At 39.0% G+C, this 18,266-nt stretch overlaps 1 protein-coding gene across 1 annotated transcript in view; it reads left to right on the forward strand.

The window, feature by feature from the left end:
• Positions 1-18,266, forward strand: part of SLC44A5 (solute carrier family 44, member 5) — a 432,423-nt gene that overhangs the window by 348,464 nt on the left and 65,693 nt on the right. The window contains exon 5 of the mRNA XM_010849416.1: positions 3,342-3,426. Coding sequence (XP_010847718.1) covers positions 3,342-3,426 — 85 coding nt within the window. The remainder of the gene's footprint in view (positions 1-3,341; positions 3,427-18,266) is intronic.

Consider the following 18,266-nt stretch of genomic DNA (forward strand, 5'->3'; position numbering starts at 1 on the left):
CTGCAGCCATGAAATTAAAAGACGCTTACTCCTTGGAAGGAAAATTATGTCCAACCTAGATAGCATATTGAAAAGCAGAGACATTACTTTGCCAACAAAGATCCATCTAGTCAAGGCTATGGTGTGTCCTGTGGTGATGTATGGATGTGAGAGTTGGACTGTGAAGAAGGCTGAGCGCCGAAGAATTGATGCTTTTGAACTGTGGTGTTGGAGAAGACTCTTGAGAGTCCCTTGGACTGCAAGGAGATTCAACCAGACCATTCTGAAGGAGATCAGCCCTGGGATTTCTTTGAAAGGAATGATGCTAAAGCTGAAACTCCAGTACTTTGGCCACCTCATGCGAAGAGTTGACTCATTGGAAAAGACTCTGATGCTGGGAGGGATTGGGGGCAGGAGGAGAAGGGGACGACAGAGGATGAGATGGCTGGATGGCATCACTGACTCGATGGACGTGAGTCTGAGTGAACTCCGGGAGTTGGTGATGGACAGAGAGGCCTGGCGTGCTGCGATTCATGGGGTTGCAAAGAGTCAGACACGACTGAGCGACTGAACTGAACTTAACTGAACAGGACATACAGAGATCATTTAGTAATTTCTTTAATCGGATGACTGAGGATGACAAAAAACAACAACTACTGCAGGTGTTACCACAACCCCTCAACCCCTCAGTCCGTCTAAGTTTGCTTGCCACTATGGCGGATAGTTTCCTCATGCCCACCGACATGGCAGCATGGGCTGACGTTCTTCTGTATGGTTCCCGAGAAGGTTCCCAGCAGCACGGAGTCACCTCACTCACGACATTATCCCACTCATTAACATGCCATTTGTTGACTTTGTTCCCTTCCCTGTCTCACTCTCTTCACTTTCACTCAACTAAAATCACTTTGTAAATTAGCTACCTGCATCAGTGTTTGGTTTCCATGAAATCCAAGTAAGACAGGAACTTGCATTATTAGGTCCGTGTTGTATGCCTAGTACCACATTAGGCATTCCACTTTATCTTCTTTCATATTCTCAACATTCTTTGGGATCGGGTCTTACTGTAACCATTTTTAGTAACAAATGAGAAAGCCAAGACTAAAACATTTCAGTGACTTTTTCAGGGTCGTAAAAATATTAAGCAGCAAATGTTGTAATCCAAATGCTCCTTTCAGTTCAGTTCAGTCGCTCCATCGTGTCTGACTCTTTAAGACCCCATGGAATTCAGTGTGCCAGGCTTTCCTGTCCATCACCAACTCCCAGAGCTTGCTCAAATTCTTGTCCATTGAGTCAGTGATGCCATCCAACTATCTCATCCTGAGGCGAAGAACTGATTCATTGGAAAAGACCCTGATGCTGGGAAAGTTTGAAGGCAGGAGGAGAAGGGGACGACAGAGGATGAAATGGTTCTTTAGGTGCCCATTTTGAATTAAGTGTATAAAAAAGGACTCAAACATTTGGGGATAAAGTTTAAAGAAATATATTACAGAAAATAGAGTTTGTAAAATTAGATCTCTTAGGTATCTGACAAACTAAGTTATAAAAACAGAATTTAATAAAACAGTGTCTAGAGACATTGTACATTGAACACTTAGTTGTCATTTAAATGCCTTACTTATAATCTACTTTCTTTATTCTGGGAAATGAAGATGGGAGAGGAGTGCCTGAATGAGTCAGATTTTATAAGAAGGTATTTAGAAGATGAAACTGATTTAGTCTCTATGACACTGGAGAAAGAATTAGATAATGGAGACTTTTCTGGGTGCTTGGATACTAAAAGGAAAGGCTTGGATGGATGATAAAAATTGAGAAAAATTTCTTTTCCATATTAAAATTCTCATTCAGAATTGATTTATTTTTATCTTTCCAAGTCACACAGGCCATGTATATATGAGTGATTGAATTGTAACATGAACTGTCAAATCCTTCAATGTGGGTAAGGAGATAGCTGGGCAAATGTTAAAAGAAGCAAAGGACAAAGAGATAGGTTTTCCATATGCAGAGGCAAACGTTCGGTGACCAATGCATCTTCCAAATTTTTAGGAACTGGAATTTTTTAACTTTTTATTTTATATTGGGAGTATAACTGATAAAAATGTTGCGATAGTTTCAGGTGAACAGCAAAGAAACTCAGCCATACATGTACATGGTTTCATCCTCCCACAAACTTTCGTGCCACGTGAAAGTGTTGGTTGCTCAGTCGTGTCCGACTCTTTGCGACCTCATGGACTGTAGCCCGCCAGGCTCCTCTGTCCCTGGGATTCTCTAGGCAAGAATACTGGAGTGGGTAGCCATTGCCTTCTCCAGGGGATCTTCCCAACCCAGGAAAGTTCCTAGGGAGATAGAAAGTGGCTCAGGTGGTAAAGAACCTGCCTGCATTATGGGAAACCTGGGTTTGATCCCTGGGTTGGAAGATCTCTTAGAGAATGGAATGGCTACCCGCTCCAATATTTTTTCCTTGGAGAATTCCATGACAGAGGAGCCTGATGGACTACAGTCCGTGGGGGTCACACAGAGTTGTACATGACTGAACGACTAACACTTTCATTTTCAGGTTGCCACATAGAATTGCATTAATCGAATTAGAGAAATTACAAGCATTCAGTTAGAATTAGAGTATCTCCCAATTTAGCCACCATATATTACTTTGTGTGGTTCTCTAATACAGCTGGCAAGTGTATAATTCTTAGAAAATAAGGATGATGAATTTATATGACCCTACCTAGCATCTTCAAAGAAAACAGAATCAAGTCTTCAATTTCATGAAGTTTGAAAACACTGGATATTTATAGGCAGTTTGAGATTATTAGACAAAATGTATACTGAATTTTTATTGTGTGTTACTTCAAAAGTTGCTACTGTTTGACTTTATAGTGTCATAACAGATCATAAAGAACTAGCCAATTTGAATTGGGCATTATAGTTTCATTTCTGGAAATTTTGAAATGGGCTTCACTTATGTATAACCTAAAAGAATTACATCATAATATTTACTGTAGATTTATTAGCTCTGATATGAAATCATTTCATTTTGAGTCCTAGCAAAAGTGACTTCTTGCCAACCAAGCATTTGTAGTGTGCCCTCTAATTCACATTTTAATAAATGTCATTTTCTAAGTGTGTTACCTCATGCTTTGGCTACAATCCAGATGAATCCTGAGAGAATAATAAATGTGCTTTCTGACTGATTCATCCGTATTTTATTTTGCTTTTCATTAAGAAATTACTCTTTGAAGAAAATCAATAATCTTTTGTGACTGAGGGGAGAGGTTAGTGTGTTGCAGTGGTGCATTCTAATTTCTCAAATCAGACTGCCTTTAGCCAGCTGTTGCTGATTGTTTTGTCTTTTCTTGTTCCTACAGCCTGGGTCAATGGTGACCCCAGAAGAGTGGCCTATCCTACAGACAGCCAGGGCTACTTTTGTGGCCAGAAGGGCACCCCCAATGAGTGAGTATGGCCACCTTGCTGATTTTATTGTCTAAGCTGGAATGTGGAAGTCATTTTTGCATTAGTCCTACTTAAGACTTCATAAGAGGACTGAAATTCATAAAATAGGGCTTCCATCTTCTTTTACCCAGAGATAGTTTATAAATAGGTGGGATATTTCATATTATTTGATTTAGACAAGATGTCATCGTTCTGCAGAATTTTATTAAAATACATGAAGACCTGGTTAGTAAAAAATATAATTGTGATGGATAAATTGGACCAGTGAGCTTTATGAGAAGTCATATTTTAAAATGCTGTGTGAAATGAGCTATTGGAAGGCTGAGATCTGAGTAGCTGCTAAAAAGCTAGATGGCACAGTAGTTAGAACTGTTTTTGTCACAGTGTCCACGGATAAACCATTCCACCTTTCAAAGTGAGGGGCACACCTTGAATGTCTTCAATGAGTGGCAGGTGGACTTTTCAAGATAACTAGCCTGCTGCTGACAATGACCCTGAAGCTGAAACAAACAAGAAAAAATCTTCCATAAAATTCCTTTCTAATGTTAATCATAACAAAAGTTTTCATTTCTGAAAGTCAGTCAGTTCAGTCACTCAGTCATGTCCGACACTGCAACCCCATGAATCATAGCACGCCAGGCCTCCCTGTCTATCACCAACGGAGTTCACTCAGACTCACGTTCATCGAGTCAGTGAGGCCATCCAGCCATCTCATCCTCTGTCATCCTCTTCTCCTCCTGCCCCCAATCCCTCCCAGCATCAGGGTCTTTTCCAATGAGTCAACTCTTCGCATGAGGTGGCCAAAGTACTGGAGTTTCAGCTTTAGCATCATTCCTTCCAAAGAAATCCCAGGGCTGATCTCCTTCAGAATGGTCTGGTTGGATCTCCTTGCAGTCCAAGGGACTCTCAAGAGTCTTCTCCAAAACCACCATTCAAAAGCATCAATTATTTGGTGCTCAGCTTTCTTCACAGTCCAACTCTCACATCCATACATGACCATTGGAAAAACCATAGCCTTGACTAGACAGAACTTTGTTGGCAAAGTAATGTCTCTGCTTTTCAATATGCTATCAAGGTTGGTCATAACTTTCCTTCCAAGTAAGCATCTTTTAATTTCATGGCTGCAGTCACCATCTGCAGTTCTGAAAGTAAGTTTTCTATTTCTTCTTTAGAAAAAACAAAACAGAAACCCACATTTTTAGGAAAAAAAATTCTCCTTTCTCATTGGTCCTTTTCTTTTCTAGTAATACCTGAGTTTTTATTTGATCTCCTGGTTCTTCATAACCAATTCAGTTTCTATAAAAGTTGGTAATGAAAGGGTAAAAAAAAAAAACAAAGAAACAACTGCTCTCTCTACCACCAGAAACAGCAAAAACAAGGCTCAGAATATTTCTCTTGTGTTCCCATGTCACCCAACTATAACTGTAGAGCTTATATTCCAAGATATAAAACAGACTAAAAAAATAAGGTTAGGAAAGTGTTAACAAAATACAGGGTAGAATTATTATGGGCAATTAAGAGAAACCAGAAGTTTGGGTGAGGTTGAGTGACATGATTAATCATGTCAGGTTGAGTTTACAATATGTAAGTTGATGTCTACAAAGGTCCTCATTGCCTATTAGAGACAACTAAATTCTCAGACAGGGTGGTAATTCTTAGCCTCAGTAACTCAAAAAATCCTAGACGTTGCCAACAAAACCTTCACACTATGAAGGACAAAGAAAGCACCAGGTGGTAAAAAGATCACACAAATCTCTAAATCACTAGTTCTTTAAAATAGGCTATCTTTAAAAGGGCTTCTGTAACAGTGTTTCCTGGACTTAAGCCAATGACCCACTTATTTTCAACAAAAGTGGGATACCATAAATTTCAGTATATTAAAGATCATTCAGAGACAATCCTAGAGTAACACTGATATGTTCTTTAAAGTATTATTTGTAATAATAATATATTGGAAACTCTACAGATATCTAATAATATGTGGATGGTAATAAATTGTGGCCATTGTATTTAATAAAATATAATGGAGCCATTAAAAATCTGTATTTATAATTTTAAGAATTGATTTTGTTAATTTTCTTCATAGTTTCTAGATTTTCTCCTTATTGCCAAATTTAGATTAAATTGAAGAAAGTAGGGAAAACCACTAGACCATTCAGGTATGATTTAAATCAAATCCCTTATAATTATACAGTGAAAGTGACAAATAGATTCAAGGGATTAGATCTGATAGAGTGCCTGAAGAACTATGGACGGAGGTACATATGAACATTGTACAAGAGGCAGTGATCAAAACCATCCTCAAGAAAAAGAAATGTAAAAAGGCAAAATGGTTGTCTGACAAGGCCTTACAAATACCTGAGAAAACAAGAGAAGTGAAAGGCAAAGGAGAAAAGGAAAGATATATCCACTTGAATGCAGAGTTCGAAAGAATAGCAAGGAGAGATAAGAAAGCCTTCCTCAGTGATCAATGCAAAGAAATAGAGGAAAACAATAGAATGGGAAAGACTAGAATCTCTTCAAGAAACTTAGAGATACCAAGGGAACATTTCATGCAAAGATGGGTACAATAAAGGACAGAAATGATATGGACCTAACAGAAGCAGAAGATATTAAGAAGAGGTGGCAAGAATACACAGAAGAACTGTACAAAAAAGATTTTCATGATCCAGATAATCATGACGGTGTGATCACTCACCTAGAGCCAGACATCCTGGAATGTGAAGTCAAGTGGGCCTTAGGAAGCATCACTAAAACAAAGCTAGTGGAGGTGATGAGATTCCAGTTGAGCTATTTCAAATTCTGAAAGATGATGAAATTCCATTTGAGCTATGTCAAATCCTGGAAGATGATGCTGTGAAAGTGCTGCACTCAATATGCCAGTAAATCAGGAAAACTCAGCAGTGGCCACAAGACTCGAAAAGGTCAGTTTTCATTTCAATCCCAAAGAAAGGCAATGCCAAAGAATGTTCAAACTACCACACAATTGCACTCATCTCACATGCTAGTAAAGTAATGCTCAAAATTCTCCAAGACAACCAGGCTTCAACAGTACATGAACCATGAACTTCCAGATGTTCAAGCTGGATTTAGAAAAGGCAGAGGAACAAGAGATCAAATTTCCAACATCCGTTGGATTATTGAAAAAGCAAAAGAGTTCCAGAAAAATGTACTTCTGCTTTATTGACTGTGCCAAAGCCTTTGACTGTGTGGATCACAACAAACTGTGGAAAATTCTGAAAGAGATGGGAATATCAGACTCTCTGACCTTCCTCTTGAGAAACCTATATGCAGATCAGGAAGCAACACTTAGAATTGGACATGGAACAACAGACTGGTTCCAAATTGGAAAGGAGTATGTCAAGGCTGTATGTTGTTACCCTGCTTATTTAACTTCTATGCAGAGTACATCATGAGAAACACTGGGCTGGATGAAGCACAAGCTGAAATCAAGATTGCCGGGAGAAATATCAATAACCTTAGATACCCAGATGACACCACCCTTATGGCAGAAAGTGAAGAAGAACTAAAGAGCCTCTTGAAAGTGAAAGAGCAGAGTGAAAAAGTTGGCTTAAAGCTCAACATTCAGAAAACTAAGATCATGGCATCTGGTCCCATCACTTCATGGCAAATAGATGGGGAAACAATGAAAACAGTGACATACTTTATTTTTGGGCTCTAAAATCACTACAGATGGTGACTGCAGCCATGAAATTAAAAGATCCTGGCTCCTTGGAAGAAAAGTTATGAACAACCTAGACAACACATTAAAAAGCAGAGACATTGCCAACAAAGGTCTGTCTAGTCAAGGCTATGGTTTTTCCAGTAGTCATGTATGGAGTGAGAGTTGGGCTATAAAGAAAGCTGAACACCGAAGAATTGATGCTTTTGAACTGTGGTGTTGGAGAAGACTCTTGAGAGTCCCTTGGACTGCAGGGAGATCCAACCAGTCCATTCTAAAGGAGATCAGTCCTGGATATTCATTGGAAGGACTGATGTTGAAGCTGAAACTCCAGTACTTTGGCCACCTAATGCAAAGAGCTGACTCATTTGCAAAGACCCTGATACTGGGAAAGATTGAGGGCAGGAGGAGAAGGGGATGACAGAGGATGAGATGGTTGGATGGCATCACTGATTCAATGGGCATGAGTTTGAGTGGACTCTGGGAGTTGTTGATGGATGAGAGGCCTGGCATGCTGCAGTCCATGGGGTTGCAAAGAGTCGGACACGACTGAGTGAACTGAACTGAACTATGTTAATTTTCTTCATAGTTTATGGATTTTGTTTCATGATGATTGCCTTCCTCCTAAAGATAACATTTAATTATATTTATCCAGGATGTCTATGTTTATGAGAATTTATAAATTGCTAATATACTTGCAGTTTGTTTTTGTATATGGAATGAAGTAGGAATCAAACTTCCTTTTTTTTCCAGTTGTAAAGCCAATGATCTTAGAATAATTTGTTGAAAACTATGCTGTTTGTCCTGACTTCTGATAACACTATTATCATTTGGTAAATTGATATGTATGTTTCTGAACCATCTATGCTTTTCAGTATACATATTTTAAGCCTCCCAATGTTTTAATTCTTAAATGTGTATTAATTTGAAAAGTTAACAGGTTATTTCAAATGTTTATGAGAGTTTTTAGTAGTTAATGAAAATATTTCTGAAAATATCACATTTCAATCATTAAAACAGTATGGAATTATCATAAAACTAGGCAGGAAGAAATAAATACTTTTACAAATATATATTTTGAATGTGATAAGATGGGATTTCGAGTTAGTACCAAACAATGGATTATTAAATAAGTGGTACTGAGTCAACTGAAATGCTATTCATAAATATAAAATAAAACTGGATATTTATTGCATAACTTATGCCAAAATGAATACTGCAACTTGGAAATTTAAATACAAAATATACAACCAAAAAAAGTAACAGAAGAAAATGCAGGAGTGGGTTTATAGAATAATGGGGAAAACAACTTTTTCTAAACTTGACACCAAAGCCAGAAAACATAACAAAAATGTTCAAGTATATTATGACACAATGTAAACCCACTTTCACCTACAAAGTGGTATACAAAATTAAAAGGTAAGCAGAAATTCAGGAAAAAAATGTTTTTCAACATACATATGTATCTGACAATGGGTCAAAAGCTTTATTTTATGAACTACTTTTTACAAAATCAGAAAAGGAAAAGAGGGTAACTCAATATAGAAGTTGGAAAAAGTATTAAAAACAAAATAACATGATATAATAACCAATAATAATAGAAAGTGCTGTTCAATCCCAGTTTGTAAAGAAATGCAAATTAATTGATATTATTGTTGTTCAGTCACTAAGTTGTGTTCAACACGTTGTGACCCCATGAACTGCAGCACACCAGGCTCCTCTGTCCTCCACTATCTCACAGAGTTTGCTCAAATTCATGTTCATTGAGTAGGTAATGTTATTTAAACATCTCATCCTGTTCCACCCTTTACTCCTTTTGCCTTCAATATTTCCCAGCATCAGGGTCTTTCCAATGAATCAGGTCTTCGCATCAAGTGGTCAAAGTACTGGAGCTTCAACTTCAGCATCAGTCCTTCCAGTAAATATTCAGGGTTGATTTCCTCTAGGATTGACTGGTTTGATCTCCTTGGAGTTCAAGGAACTCCCAAGATTCTTCTCCAGTACCACAATTCAAAAGCATCAGTGTTCAACCTTTATGGTCCAGCTCTCATATCTGTACATGACTACTGGAAAAACCATAACTTTGACTATATGGACTTTTGTTGGCAAAGTGATATCTCTGCTTTTTAATACACTGTGTAGGTTTGTCATAGCTTTCCTTCCAAGGAGCAAGTGTCTTTTAATTTCATGGCTGCAGTCACCATCCACAGTGATTTTGGAACCCAAGAAAATAAAATCTCTAATTGCTTCCACTATTTTCCCTTCTATTGCCATGAAGTGATAGGACCAGATGCCATGATATTACTTTTTGAATGTTGAGTTTTAAGACAGCTTTTTTTTTACTGTCCTCTTTCACTCTCATCAAGAATCTCTTTAGTTCCTCTTCACTTTCTGCCATTAGAGTGACATCATCTGCATATCTGAGGTTGTTGATAATTCCTGGCAATCTTTATTCTAGCTTGTGATTCATCCAGCCTGGCATTTCAAATGATGTACTTTGCATAGAAGTTAAACAAGCAGGGTGACAATATACAGCCTTGTCATACTCCTTTCCCAATTTTGAAGCAGTCTGTTCTTCCATGTCTGGTTCCATGTTGCTTCTTGGCCCACATACAGGTTTCTCCAGAGACAGGTAAAGTGATCTGATCTCTAAGAATTTGCCACAGTTTGTTGTGATCCAGAGTCAAAGGCTTTTGCATAGTCAGTGAAGCAGAAGTAGATGTTTTTCTGGAATCCCCTTGCTTTCTCCATGACCCAACAAATGTTGGCATTTTGATCTCTGGTTCCCCCGCCTATTTGAAACCCAGAATGTACATCTCAATGTTCTTGGTTCATGTACTGCTGAAGGCTAGCTTGAAGGATTTTGAGCATAACCTTGGTAGCACGTGAAATGAATGTAATTGTATGTGGTTTGAACATTCTATGTCATTGCTCTTCTTTGGGATTGAAATGAAAACTGACCTTTTCCATACCGGTGGCCACTGCTGAGTTTTCCAAATCTGCTGACATGTTGAGTGCAGCACGTTAGTAGCAGCATCTTTTAGGATTTGAAATAGCTCAGCTGGAATTCCATCACCTCCACTAACTTTGTAGTAATGCTTCCTAAGCCCCACTTGACTCCAGGATGAAGTTGTCAAATTAAAAAGATTAAAATTTCCAGGGATAACCAAAGCATGGGGAAGAATTCAAATTTTCTACTGGTTTTGGCAAAATATGATAAGATTTATCACAGTTTATCAATTGTTTATCAATTTGTATATTATTTTTGATTCAGCACTTTTTCTCCTAGAAAGTTACCTAATGGAAATTTATATAAACTTTCCTAATGTTGAGGTACTATGAAATAGTAATAACAAAATGGAAACAGCTAAATGTCTGTTAAACTCTAAGGCTTCCACACAGCAAAGGAAATCATCAACAAAATGAAAAAGCAGGCTATGAAATGGGATAAAATGTTGGATTGGCCAAAAAACTTATTTGGGTTTTTCCGTAAGATATTACAGAAAATCCTGGACGTTTTAGACAACCCATTATTTGTGAATCATACATCTGATGAGGGTTTAGTGACCAAAATTTATAAAGAATCCATGTAATTCAATAGCAAAAAAAAAAAAAAAAAACAACCACAGTGAAACAAATGATTAAAAATTTAGCAGAGGATCTAAATAGACATTTTTCCAAAGGAGACATACAGATGGCCAACAGCTATATGAAAATGTGCCCAACATCACTAATCATCAGCGTATCAAACCATGAGTTATCATCTGATTAAAATGGCTATCATCAAAAAGACAAGAGAAAACAAGTGCTGGTAAGTATGTGGAGAAAAGAGAACTCTTGTGGATTTTTGGTGGGAATGTAAATTATTGCAGCCAGTATAGGAAACAGTATGAAGAGCTGCAAAAATTAAAAATAGAAGTACCACATGGTCCAATAATTCCACTTGGTACCCATCTAAAAGAAATTAAATCATTATCTTGAACAGATATGTGCACCCCCTTGTTCACTGAAGCACTATTATAATCAGCACTGCTTACAATAGCCAAGTCTTAGAAACAACTTAAATGTCATTGGATTGGTGTACAGATAAAGAAAATGTGATTTTATGTAAATAAACAAATTTAATTTTTAAAAAATCAGTCATAAGAAGAAGGAAATCTTGCCATTTGTGACAAGATAGATGGACCTTAAGTGCATTATGCTATGTGTTGTCAAGAAAAAATGAAGTCATAAAAACAAAAAAGATTGACAGTTGCCAGAAGTAGGAGGTCTGGGTGTGGGAAAGGGGCTTAGGTGGTCAAAGGGTGCAAATTTCCAGTTATAAGTTTCTAGGGATGTAATGTACGATGAGATGGTTAGCATCATCAATTCAGTGGACATGAATTTGAGCAAATTCCGGGAGATAGTGGAGGACAGAAGAGCATGGTATGTTGCAGTCCGTGAGGCTGCAAAGAGCCGGACATGATTTAGTGACTGAGCAACAACAGTGCACAACATGGACTTCCCAGGGGCCGCAGGAGTCAAGAATCCGCCCGCCAATGCAGCAGGTGCAAGAGGCACAGCTTCAACCCTAGGTTGGGAAGGTCCCCTGGAGCAGGAAATGGCAACCCACTCCGGTGTTCTTGACTGGAGAATTCCATAGCAGAGGAGCCTAGTGGGCCGCAGTCCATGGGGTTGCAAAGAGTTGGACACTACAAGCAAGCACACAGTGTACAGTATGGTGAAGTCACAGATGTAAACTACACTTATTGTGGTACTTATTTTTCAATATATACATGTATTAAATCATTATCCTATATACCTTAAACTAAAACAGTGTTACATGTCAAGCATATCTCAATAAAACTGGAAAAAATTAAAGTAGGATCTAGACAAAAAAAAAAAAAAAGAAATCCATGGGCTTCTATCTAGTATGGTACAGTGTGCTGGCTAAAGAATAAAGTATAATGCCTACAATTCCATCTGAAACATTACATTTACCCCCACTTTCTCTAGTTACTTTCTGGCACAAGACCCTAATTTAATGCCTTGGGTACTTACCACTACATGAATTTATCCTGAGCATTGATTTCACTTGTTTATCTTCCTCTTCTAGAGTCAAAGTTGTTTGACATCAGGGACATTCTTTTTTGTTTTGCTGTTGTATCCTCAGCACTTTATTGTAGTCCGTGCCTGGTGTATTCATTGTGAAATGAATCAGAATAAAGGGGGAGCACAGACAGGACACTGATTTGCTCCCAAGATGGAGATCAGTGTAAAGTTCTTATCAGATCCACCTATCAGCACTGCTTAGTAGGTGTCATTATTTTACTCTGATTTTCAAAATTTGGAAGAAAATTCAGATAGGTTAAAATATGCATTCAGGGTCAACTGACTACTAAGGGGCAAAAGGAGCGTGTTCTAACCCCCAATTCTGTGCTGCTTAGGTTGCACATTGATAGAGTTGCAGTGAAATCGGTTTTCCATGTTCCATATTTAATCCATGTTCCATGTTTAACTTGACATTCAGATTTGCAATTCTTCCCTCATTCCCTGTTGATTGCATAGTTCTTAGGATCAGTTCAGTTCAGTTGTTCAGTCATGTCTGACTCCATGAGACCCCATGAACCACAGCATGCCAGGCCTCTCTGTCCATCACCAGCTCCTGGAGTTCACCCAAACTCATGCCCATTTAGTCGGTGATGCCATCCAACCATCTCATCCTCTGTCATCCCCTTCTCTTCCTGCCCTCAGTCTTTCCCAGCATCAGGGTCTTTTCAAATGAGTCAGTTCTTTGTATCAGGTGGCCAAAGTATTGGAGTTTCAGCTTCAACATCAGTCCTTCCAATGAACACCCAGGACTCATCTCCTTTAAGATGGACTGGTTGGATCTCCTTGTAGTCCAAGGGACTCTCAAGAGTCTTCTCCAACACCACAGTTCAAAAGCATCAACTCTTCGGCACTCAGCTTTCTTCACAGTCCAACTCTCACATCCATACATGACCACAGGAAAAACCATGCCTTGACTAGATGGACCTTTGTTGGCAAAGTAATGTCTCTGCTTTGCTATGCTATCTAGGTTGGTCATAACTTTCCTTCCAAGGAGTAAGCGTCTTTTAATTTCATGGCTGCAGTCACCATCTGCAGTGATTTTGGTGCCCCCAAAAATAAAGTCTGACACTGTTTCCACTGTTTCCCCATCTATTTCCCATGAAGTGATGGGACCAGATGCCATGATCTTCGTTTTCTGAATGTTGAGCTTTAAGCCAACTTTTTCACTCTCTACTTTCACGTTCATCAAGAGGCTCTTTAGTTCTTCATTTTCTGCCATAAGGGTGGTGTCATCTGCATATCTGAGGTTATTGATATTTCTCCTGGCAATCTTGATTCCAGCTTGTGCTTCTTCCAGCAGAGCGTTTCTCATGATATACTCTGCATATAAGTAAAATAAACAGGGTGGCAATATACAGCCTTGATGTACTCCTTTTCCTATTTGGAACCAGTCTGTTCCATGTCCAGTTCTAACTGTTGCTTCCTGACCTGCACACAGGTCAGATAGTCTGGCATTCCCATCTCTTGAAGAATTTTCCACAGTTTATTGTGACCACACAGTCAAAGGCTTTGGCATAGTCAGTAAAGCAGAAATAGAGGTTTTTCTGGAACTCTCATGCTTTTTCAATAATCCAACGGATGCTGGCAATTTGGTCTCTGGTTCCTTTGCCTTTTCTAAAACCAGCTTGAACATCTGGAAGTTCATGGTTCACGTATTGCTGAAGCCTGGCTTGGAGAATTTCGGGCATTACTTTACTAGCGTGTGAGATGAGTGCAATTGTGCAGTAGTTCGAGCATTCTTTGGCATTGCCTTTCTTTGGGTCAGTTTAGTTCAGTTCAGTTGCTCAGTCATGTCCAACTCATTGCGACCCCATGAATTGCAGCATGCCAGGCCTCCCTGTCCATCACCAACTCCCAGAGCTCACTCAAACTCACGTCCATTGAGTCAGTGATGCCATCCAGCCATCTCATCCTCTGTCGTCCCCTTCTCTTCCTGCCCCCATCCCTCCTAGCATCAGAGTCTTTTCCAATGAGTCAACTCTTTGCATGAGGTGGCCAAAGTACTGGAGTTTCAGCTTTAGCATCATTCCTTCCAGTGAACACCCACAACTGATCTCCTTTAGAATGGACTGGTTGGATCTCCCTGCAGTCCAAGGGATTCTCAAGAGTCTTCTCCAACACCACACTTCAAAAGCATCAACTCTTCGGCACTCAGCTTTCTTCACAGTCCAACTCTCACATCCATACATGACCACAGGAAAACCATAGCCTTGACTAGATGGACCTTTGTTGGCAAAGTAATGTCTCTGCTTTGCAATATGCTATCTAGGTTGGTCATAACTTTCCTTCCAAGGAGTAAGCGTCTTTTAATTTCATGGCTGCAGTCACCATCTGCAGTGATTTTGGTGCCCCCAAAAATAAAGTCTGCCACTGTTTCCACTGTTTCCCCATCTACTTCCCATGAAGTGATGGGACCAGATGCCATGGTCTTAGTTTTCTGAATGTTGAGCTTTAAGCCAACTTTTTCACTCTCCTCTTTTACTTTCATCAAGAGGCTTTTTAGTTCCACTTCACCTTCTGCCATAAGAGTGGTGACATCTGCATATCTGAGGTTATTGATATTTCTCCTAGCAATCTTGATTCCAGCTTGTGCTTCTTCTAGCCCAGCGTTTCTCATGATGTACTCTGCTGCTGCTGCTAAGTCACTTCAGTCATGTCCAACTCTGTGTGACCCCATAGACGGTAGCCCAACAGGCTCCCCTGTCCCTGGGATTCTCCAGGCAAGAACACTGGAGTGGGTTGCCATTTCCTTCTCCAATGGATGAAAGTGAAAATTGAAAGGGAAGTTGCTCAGTCGTGTACAACTCTTAGTGACCCACACAGCCTTGATGTACTCCTTTTCCTATTTGGAACCAGTTTGTTGTTCAATGTCCAGTTCAAACTGTTGCTTCCTGACCTGCATATAGGTTTCTCAAGAGGCAGTTCAAGTGGTCTGGTATTCCCATCTCTTTCAGAATTTTCCACAGCAAATTTGGAAAACTCAGCAGTGGCCACAGAACTGGAAAAGATCAGTTTTCATTCCAATCCCAAAGAAAGGCAATGCCAAGAATGCTCAAACTACCGCACAATTGCACTCATCTCACACACTAGTAAAGTAATGCTCAAAATTCTCCAAGCCAGGTTTCAGCAATACATCAGCCGTGTACTTCCAGATGTTCAAGCTGGTTTTAGAAAAGGCAAAGGAACCAGAGATCAAATTGCCAACATCCTCTGGGTCATCGAAAAAGCAAGAGAGTTCCAGAAAAACATCTATTTCTGCTTTATTGACTGTGCCAAAGCCTTTGACTGTGTGGATCACAATAAACTGTGGAAAATTCTTTGGGTCAGCAGTCCCTTAATTAATTGCAGCATCATAGGGAATTTAAATATCTGAGACCATTATTGCTAAATAGCTCCTTAAGTAATTAGCCCAGACCCAAATTAAACAAAAGTTGTATTTATTATTTTTTATTTGTTTTTGAAGCAAAAGTGCTTACATATGAGAACAGGAACACACAGGACAACCCACATTGTCCAAATAAATACACCTGATTTCAGAAAAAACACATATTACCATGAATTCAGACCATCATGAAAGCCAGGAGAATACTGTCCTTCCATAATGATGTATAATGAATGAAACATCATTCTTTGGGAAAGTGCTTGAAGCAGACAAAAAACATTGTTTTAACCTCCTCTTCTTTTCCCTCCCGCACTAAAAAATAAATAGACCAAGCAGGGAAAAAGTACCGTTATTACAAGTAAATGTGTGTGTATGTATGTTCGTTTGCAGATGAAATGGATCTTTGTTAGGATGTGTAAGCAGTTTAGACACTCGGAACAGTTGGGTCCAGGACATACTTGTTAGACTGTAACAGAACATTTGTGCTCAGTAATTTCATGATTAATGAAATAACTGAGCTTAAAATTCTATGCTTAGAGATGTGCAACAGAGTTTGGGCTAGAATCTGTTGGTTCTATGCTTCGTTTATCCATGCCTAAACAAAAGGATTCCAAGGGAAAAACTGGGAGTTTTCTAAAATGCCAAAAGAGATAAACTCTAAGTGAAATGGGGTGCTTTTTTGATGTGTGTGACTTTCTCTGCCTTTTGGGTTGCAGGGAAGTTATTCATGATACTTGGGTATGATTCTTTTCTTTGGAATTTCTACTAAATTGCAAGAACTCGATTGGTTTTGTTGCCACCTTCTGGCTACTACAAAAACTTCAGCTTATAAAATGTGGGCTAAAAACACTTTGAACACTGATACAGCCCAATTGCCAAATTAGACAGACTGAAATACCCATCCACGTAGTATGAACTTCAGAATGGGAAACAGGAAAGATTAAGAGAACAAAACTTCCATTTAAATTTTGCATTAATTTGACATCTAAGTGAAAGAGTACCTTTATCTGCAATTCACTGAAAAAACTCTTACATAATGGCAAAGAGATCTCACAAATTTGTTTGAACATTCTACAAGCCCAGATTTGCCACTCGGTTTAGTTTTTAAAATCTGTATCAAAATAAAATATGCCTGTGAAAGTAAACCAACAATAATGAAGAGCTTATAATAAAGGCAATAAAAGCAATGGTCTCCTGTCTTAAGACTCCTTACCCACAGTTTCATTCCACAAGATAATTTCTCCTCTTTCTGGTTGCTTTAGACACTTCAGGCTGCTACAACAAAATACCATAGACTAAGCTTGTAAACAACAAAAATTTACATCTCACAGTTCTGGGTATTTGAAGTTCGTGATCAGGTGTCAGCTTGGTCAGTTTCTTGGTGAGGGTCCATTCCCTGGTTTGACATCTTTATTATGCATCCTCAAATGGAGGAAAGGATTAGAGAGATCTCTGGGCCTCTTTTATAAGTGCACTAATCCCATTTATGAGAGCTACAGCCCCCTGACCTAAGCACCTGCAAAGGCCCCATCTCCTAATAACCATCACGTTGGGGCCGTGATTTTAACATATGACTTGGGGGGAAATAAATACTGGTCTTAGTTCTTCTGGAAGTTTTTTGCATAACTTTGAATCATATTCTTTGATTTCATGCTTTATTAATTTTAGATAGTATCCACTGATAGCCTGCTATGAAAAATGGAAGATTTAACTCATGTATTTTATGTTTTCCTGATCTTCTTCCACCTTCCATGTTTGATAGTTAAATTATTACCTTTAGATTTTCTTATAGTTACTTTCATGACTTTACATAGTATTCTGAGTCTCTATTGCTTCTTCCACTAACTTTTGTCAGAGTCTTAACTGCTCTTTATGTAAGAAGAGGGTATTATCCCCACTACCATTCTCCATCTTTCTTTTCCATTCCTATTTCTACTTTCTTTTTAAAAAAATTTTTTTGGAGTATAGTTGATTTGCAATGATATATTAATTTCAGGTGTACAGGAAAGTGAATCAGTTACATATATATATATATATATATATATCAGATCAGATCAGTCACTCAGTTGTGTCCGACTCTTTGCGACCCCATGAATCGCAGCAGGCCAGGCCTCCCTGTCCATCACCAACTCCCAGAGTTCACTGAGACTCATGTCCATCGAGTCAGCGATGCCATCCAGCCATCTCATCCTCTGTCGTCCCCTTCTCCTCTTGTCCTCAATCCCTCCCATCATCAGAGTCTTTTCCAATAAGTCAACTCTTCACATGAGGTGGCCAAAGTGCTGGAGTTTCAGCTTTAGCATCATTCCTTCCAAAGAAATCCCAGGGCTGATCTCCTTCAGAATGGTCTGGTTGGATCTCCTTGCAGTCCAAGGGACTCTCAAGAGTCTTCCCCAACACCACAGTTCAAAAGCATCAATTCTTCGGCACTCAGCCTTCTTCACAGTCCAACTCTCACATCCATACATGACCACAGGAAAAACCATCACCTTGACTAGATGGACCTTTGTTGGCAAAGTAATGTCTCTGCTTTTGAATATGCTATCTAGGTTGGTCATAACTTTCCTTCCAAGGAGTAAGCATCTTTTAATGTCATGGCTGCAGTCACCATCTGCAGTGATTTTGGAGCCCAGAAAAATAAAGTCTGACACTGTTTCCACTGTTTCCCCATCTATTTCCCATGAA

Source organism: Bison bison, unplaced genomic scaffold (assembly GCF_000754665.1).
Source record: "Bison bison bison isolate TAMUID 2011002044 unplaced genomic scaffold, Bison_UMD1.0 scf7180017864283, whole genome shotgun sequence".
NCBI classification, from domain to species: domain Eukaryota; kingdom Metazoa; phylum Chordata; class Mammalia; order Artiodactyla; family Bovidae; genus Bison; species Bison bison.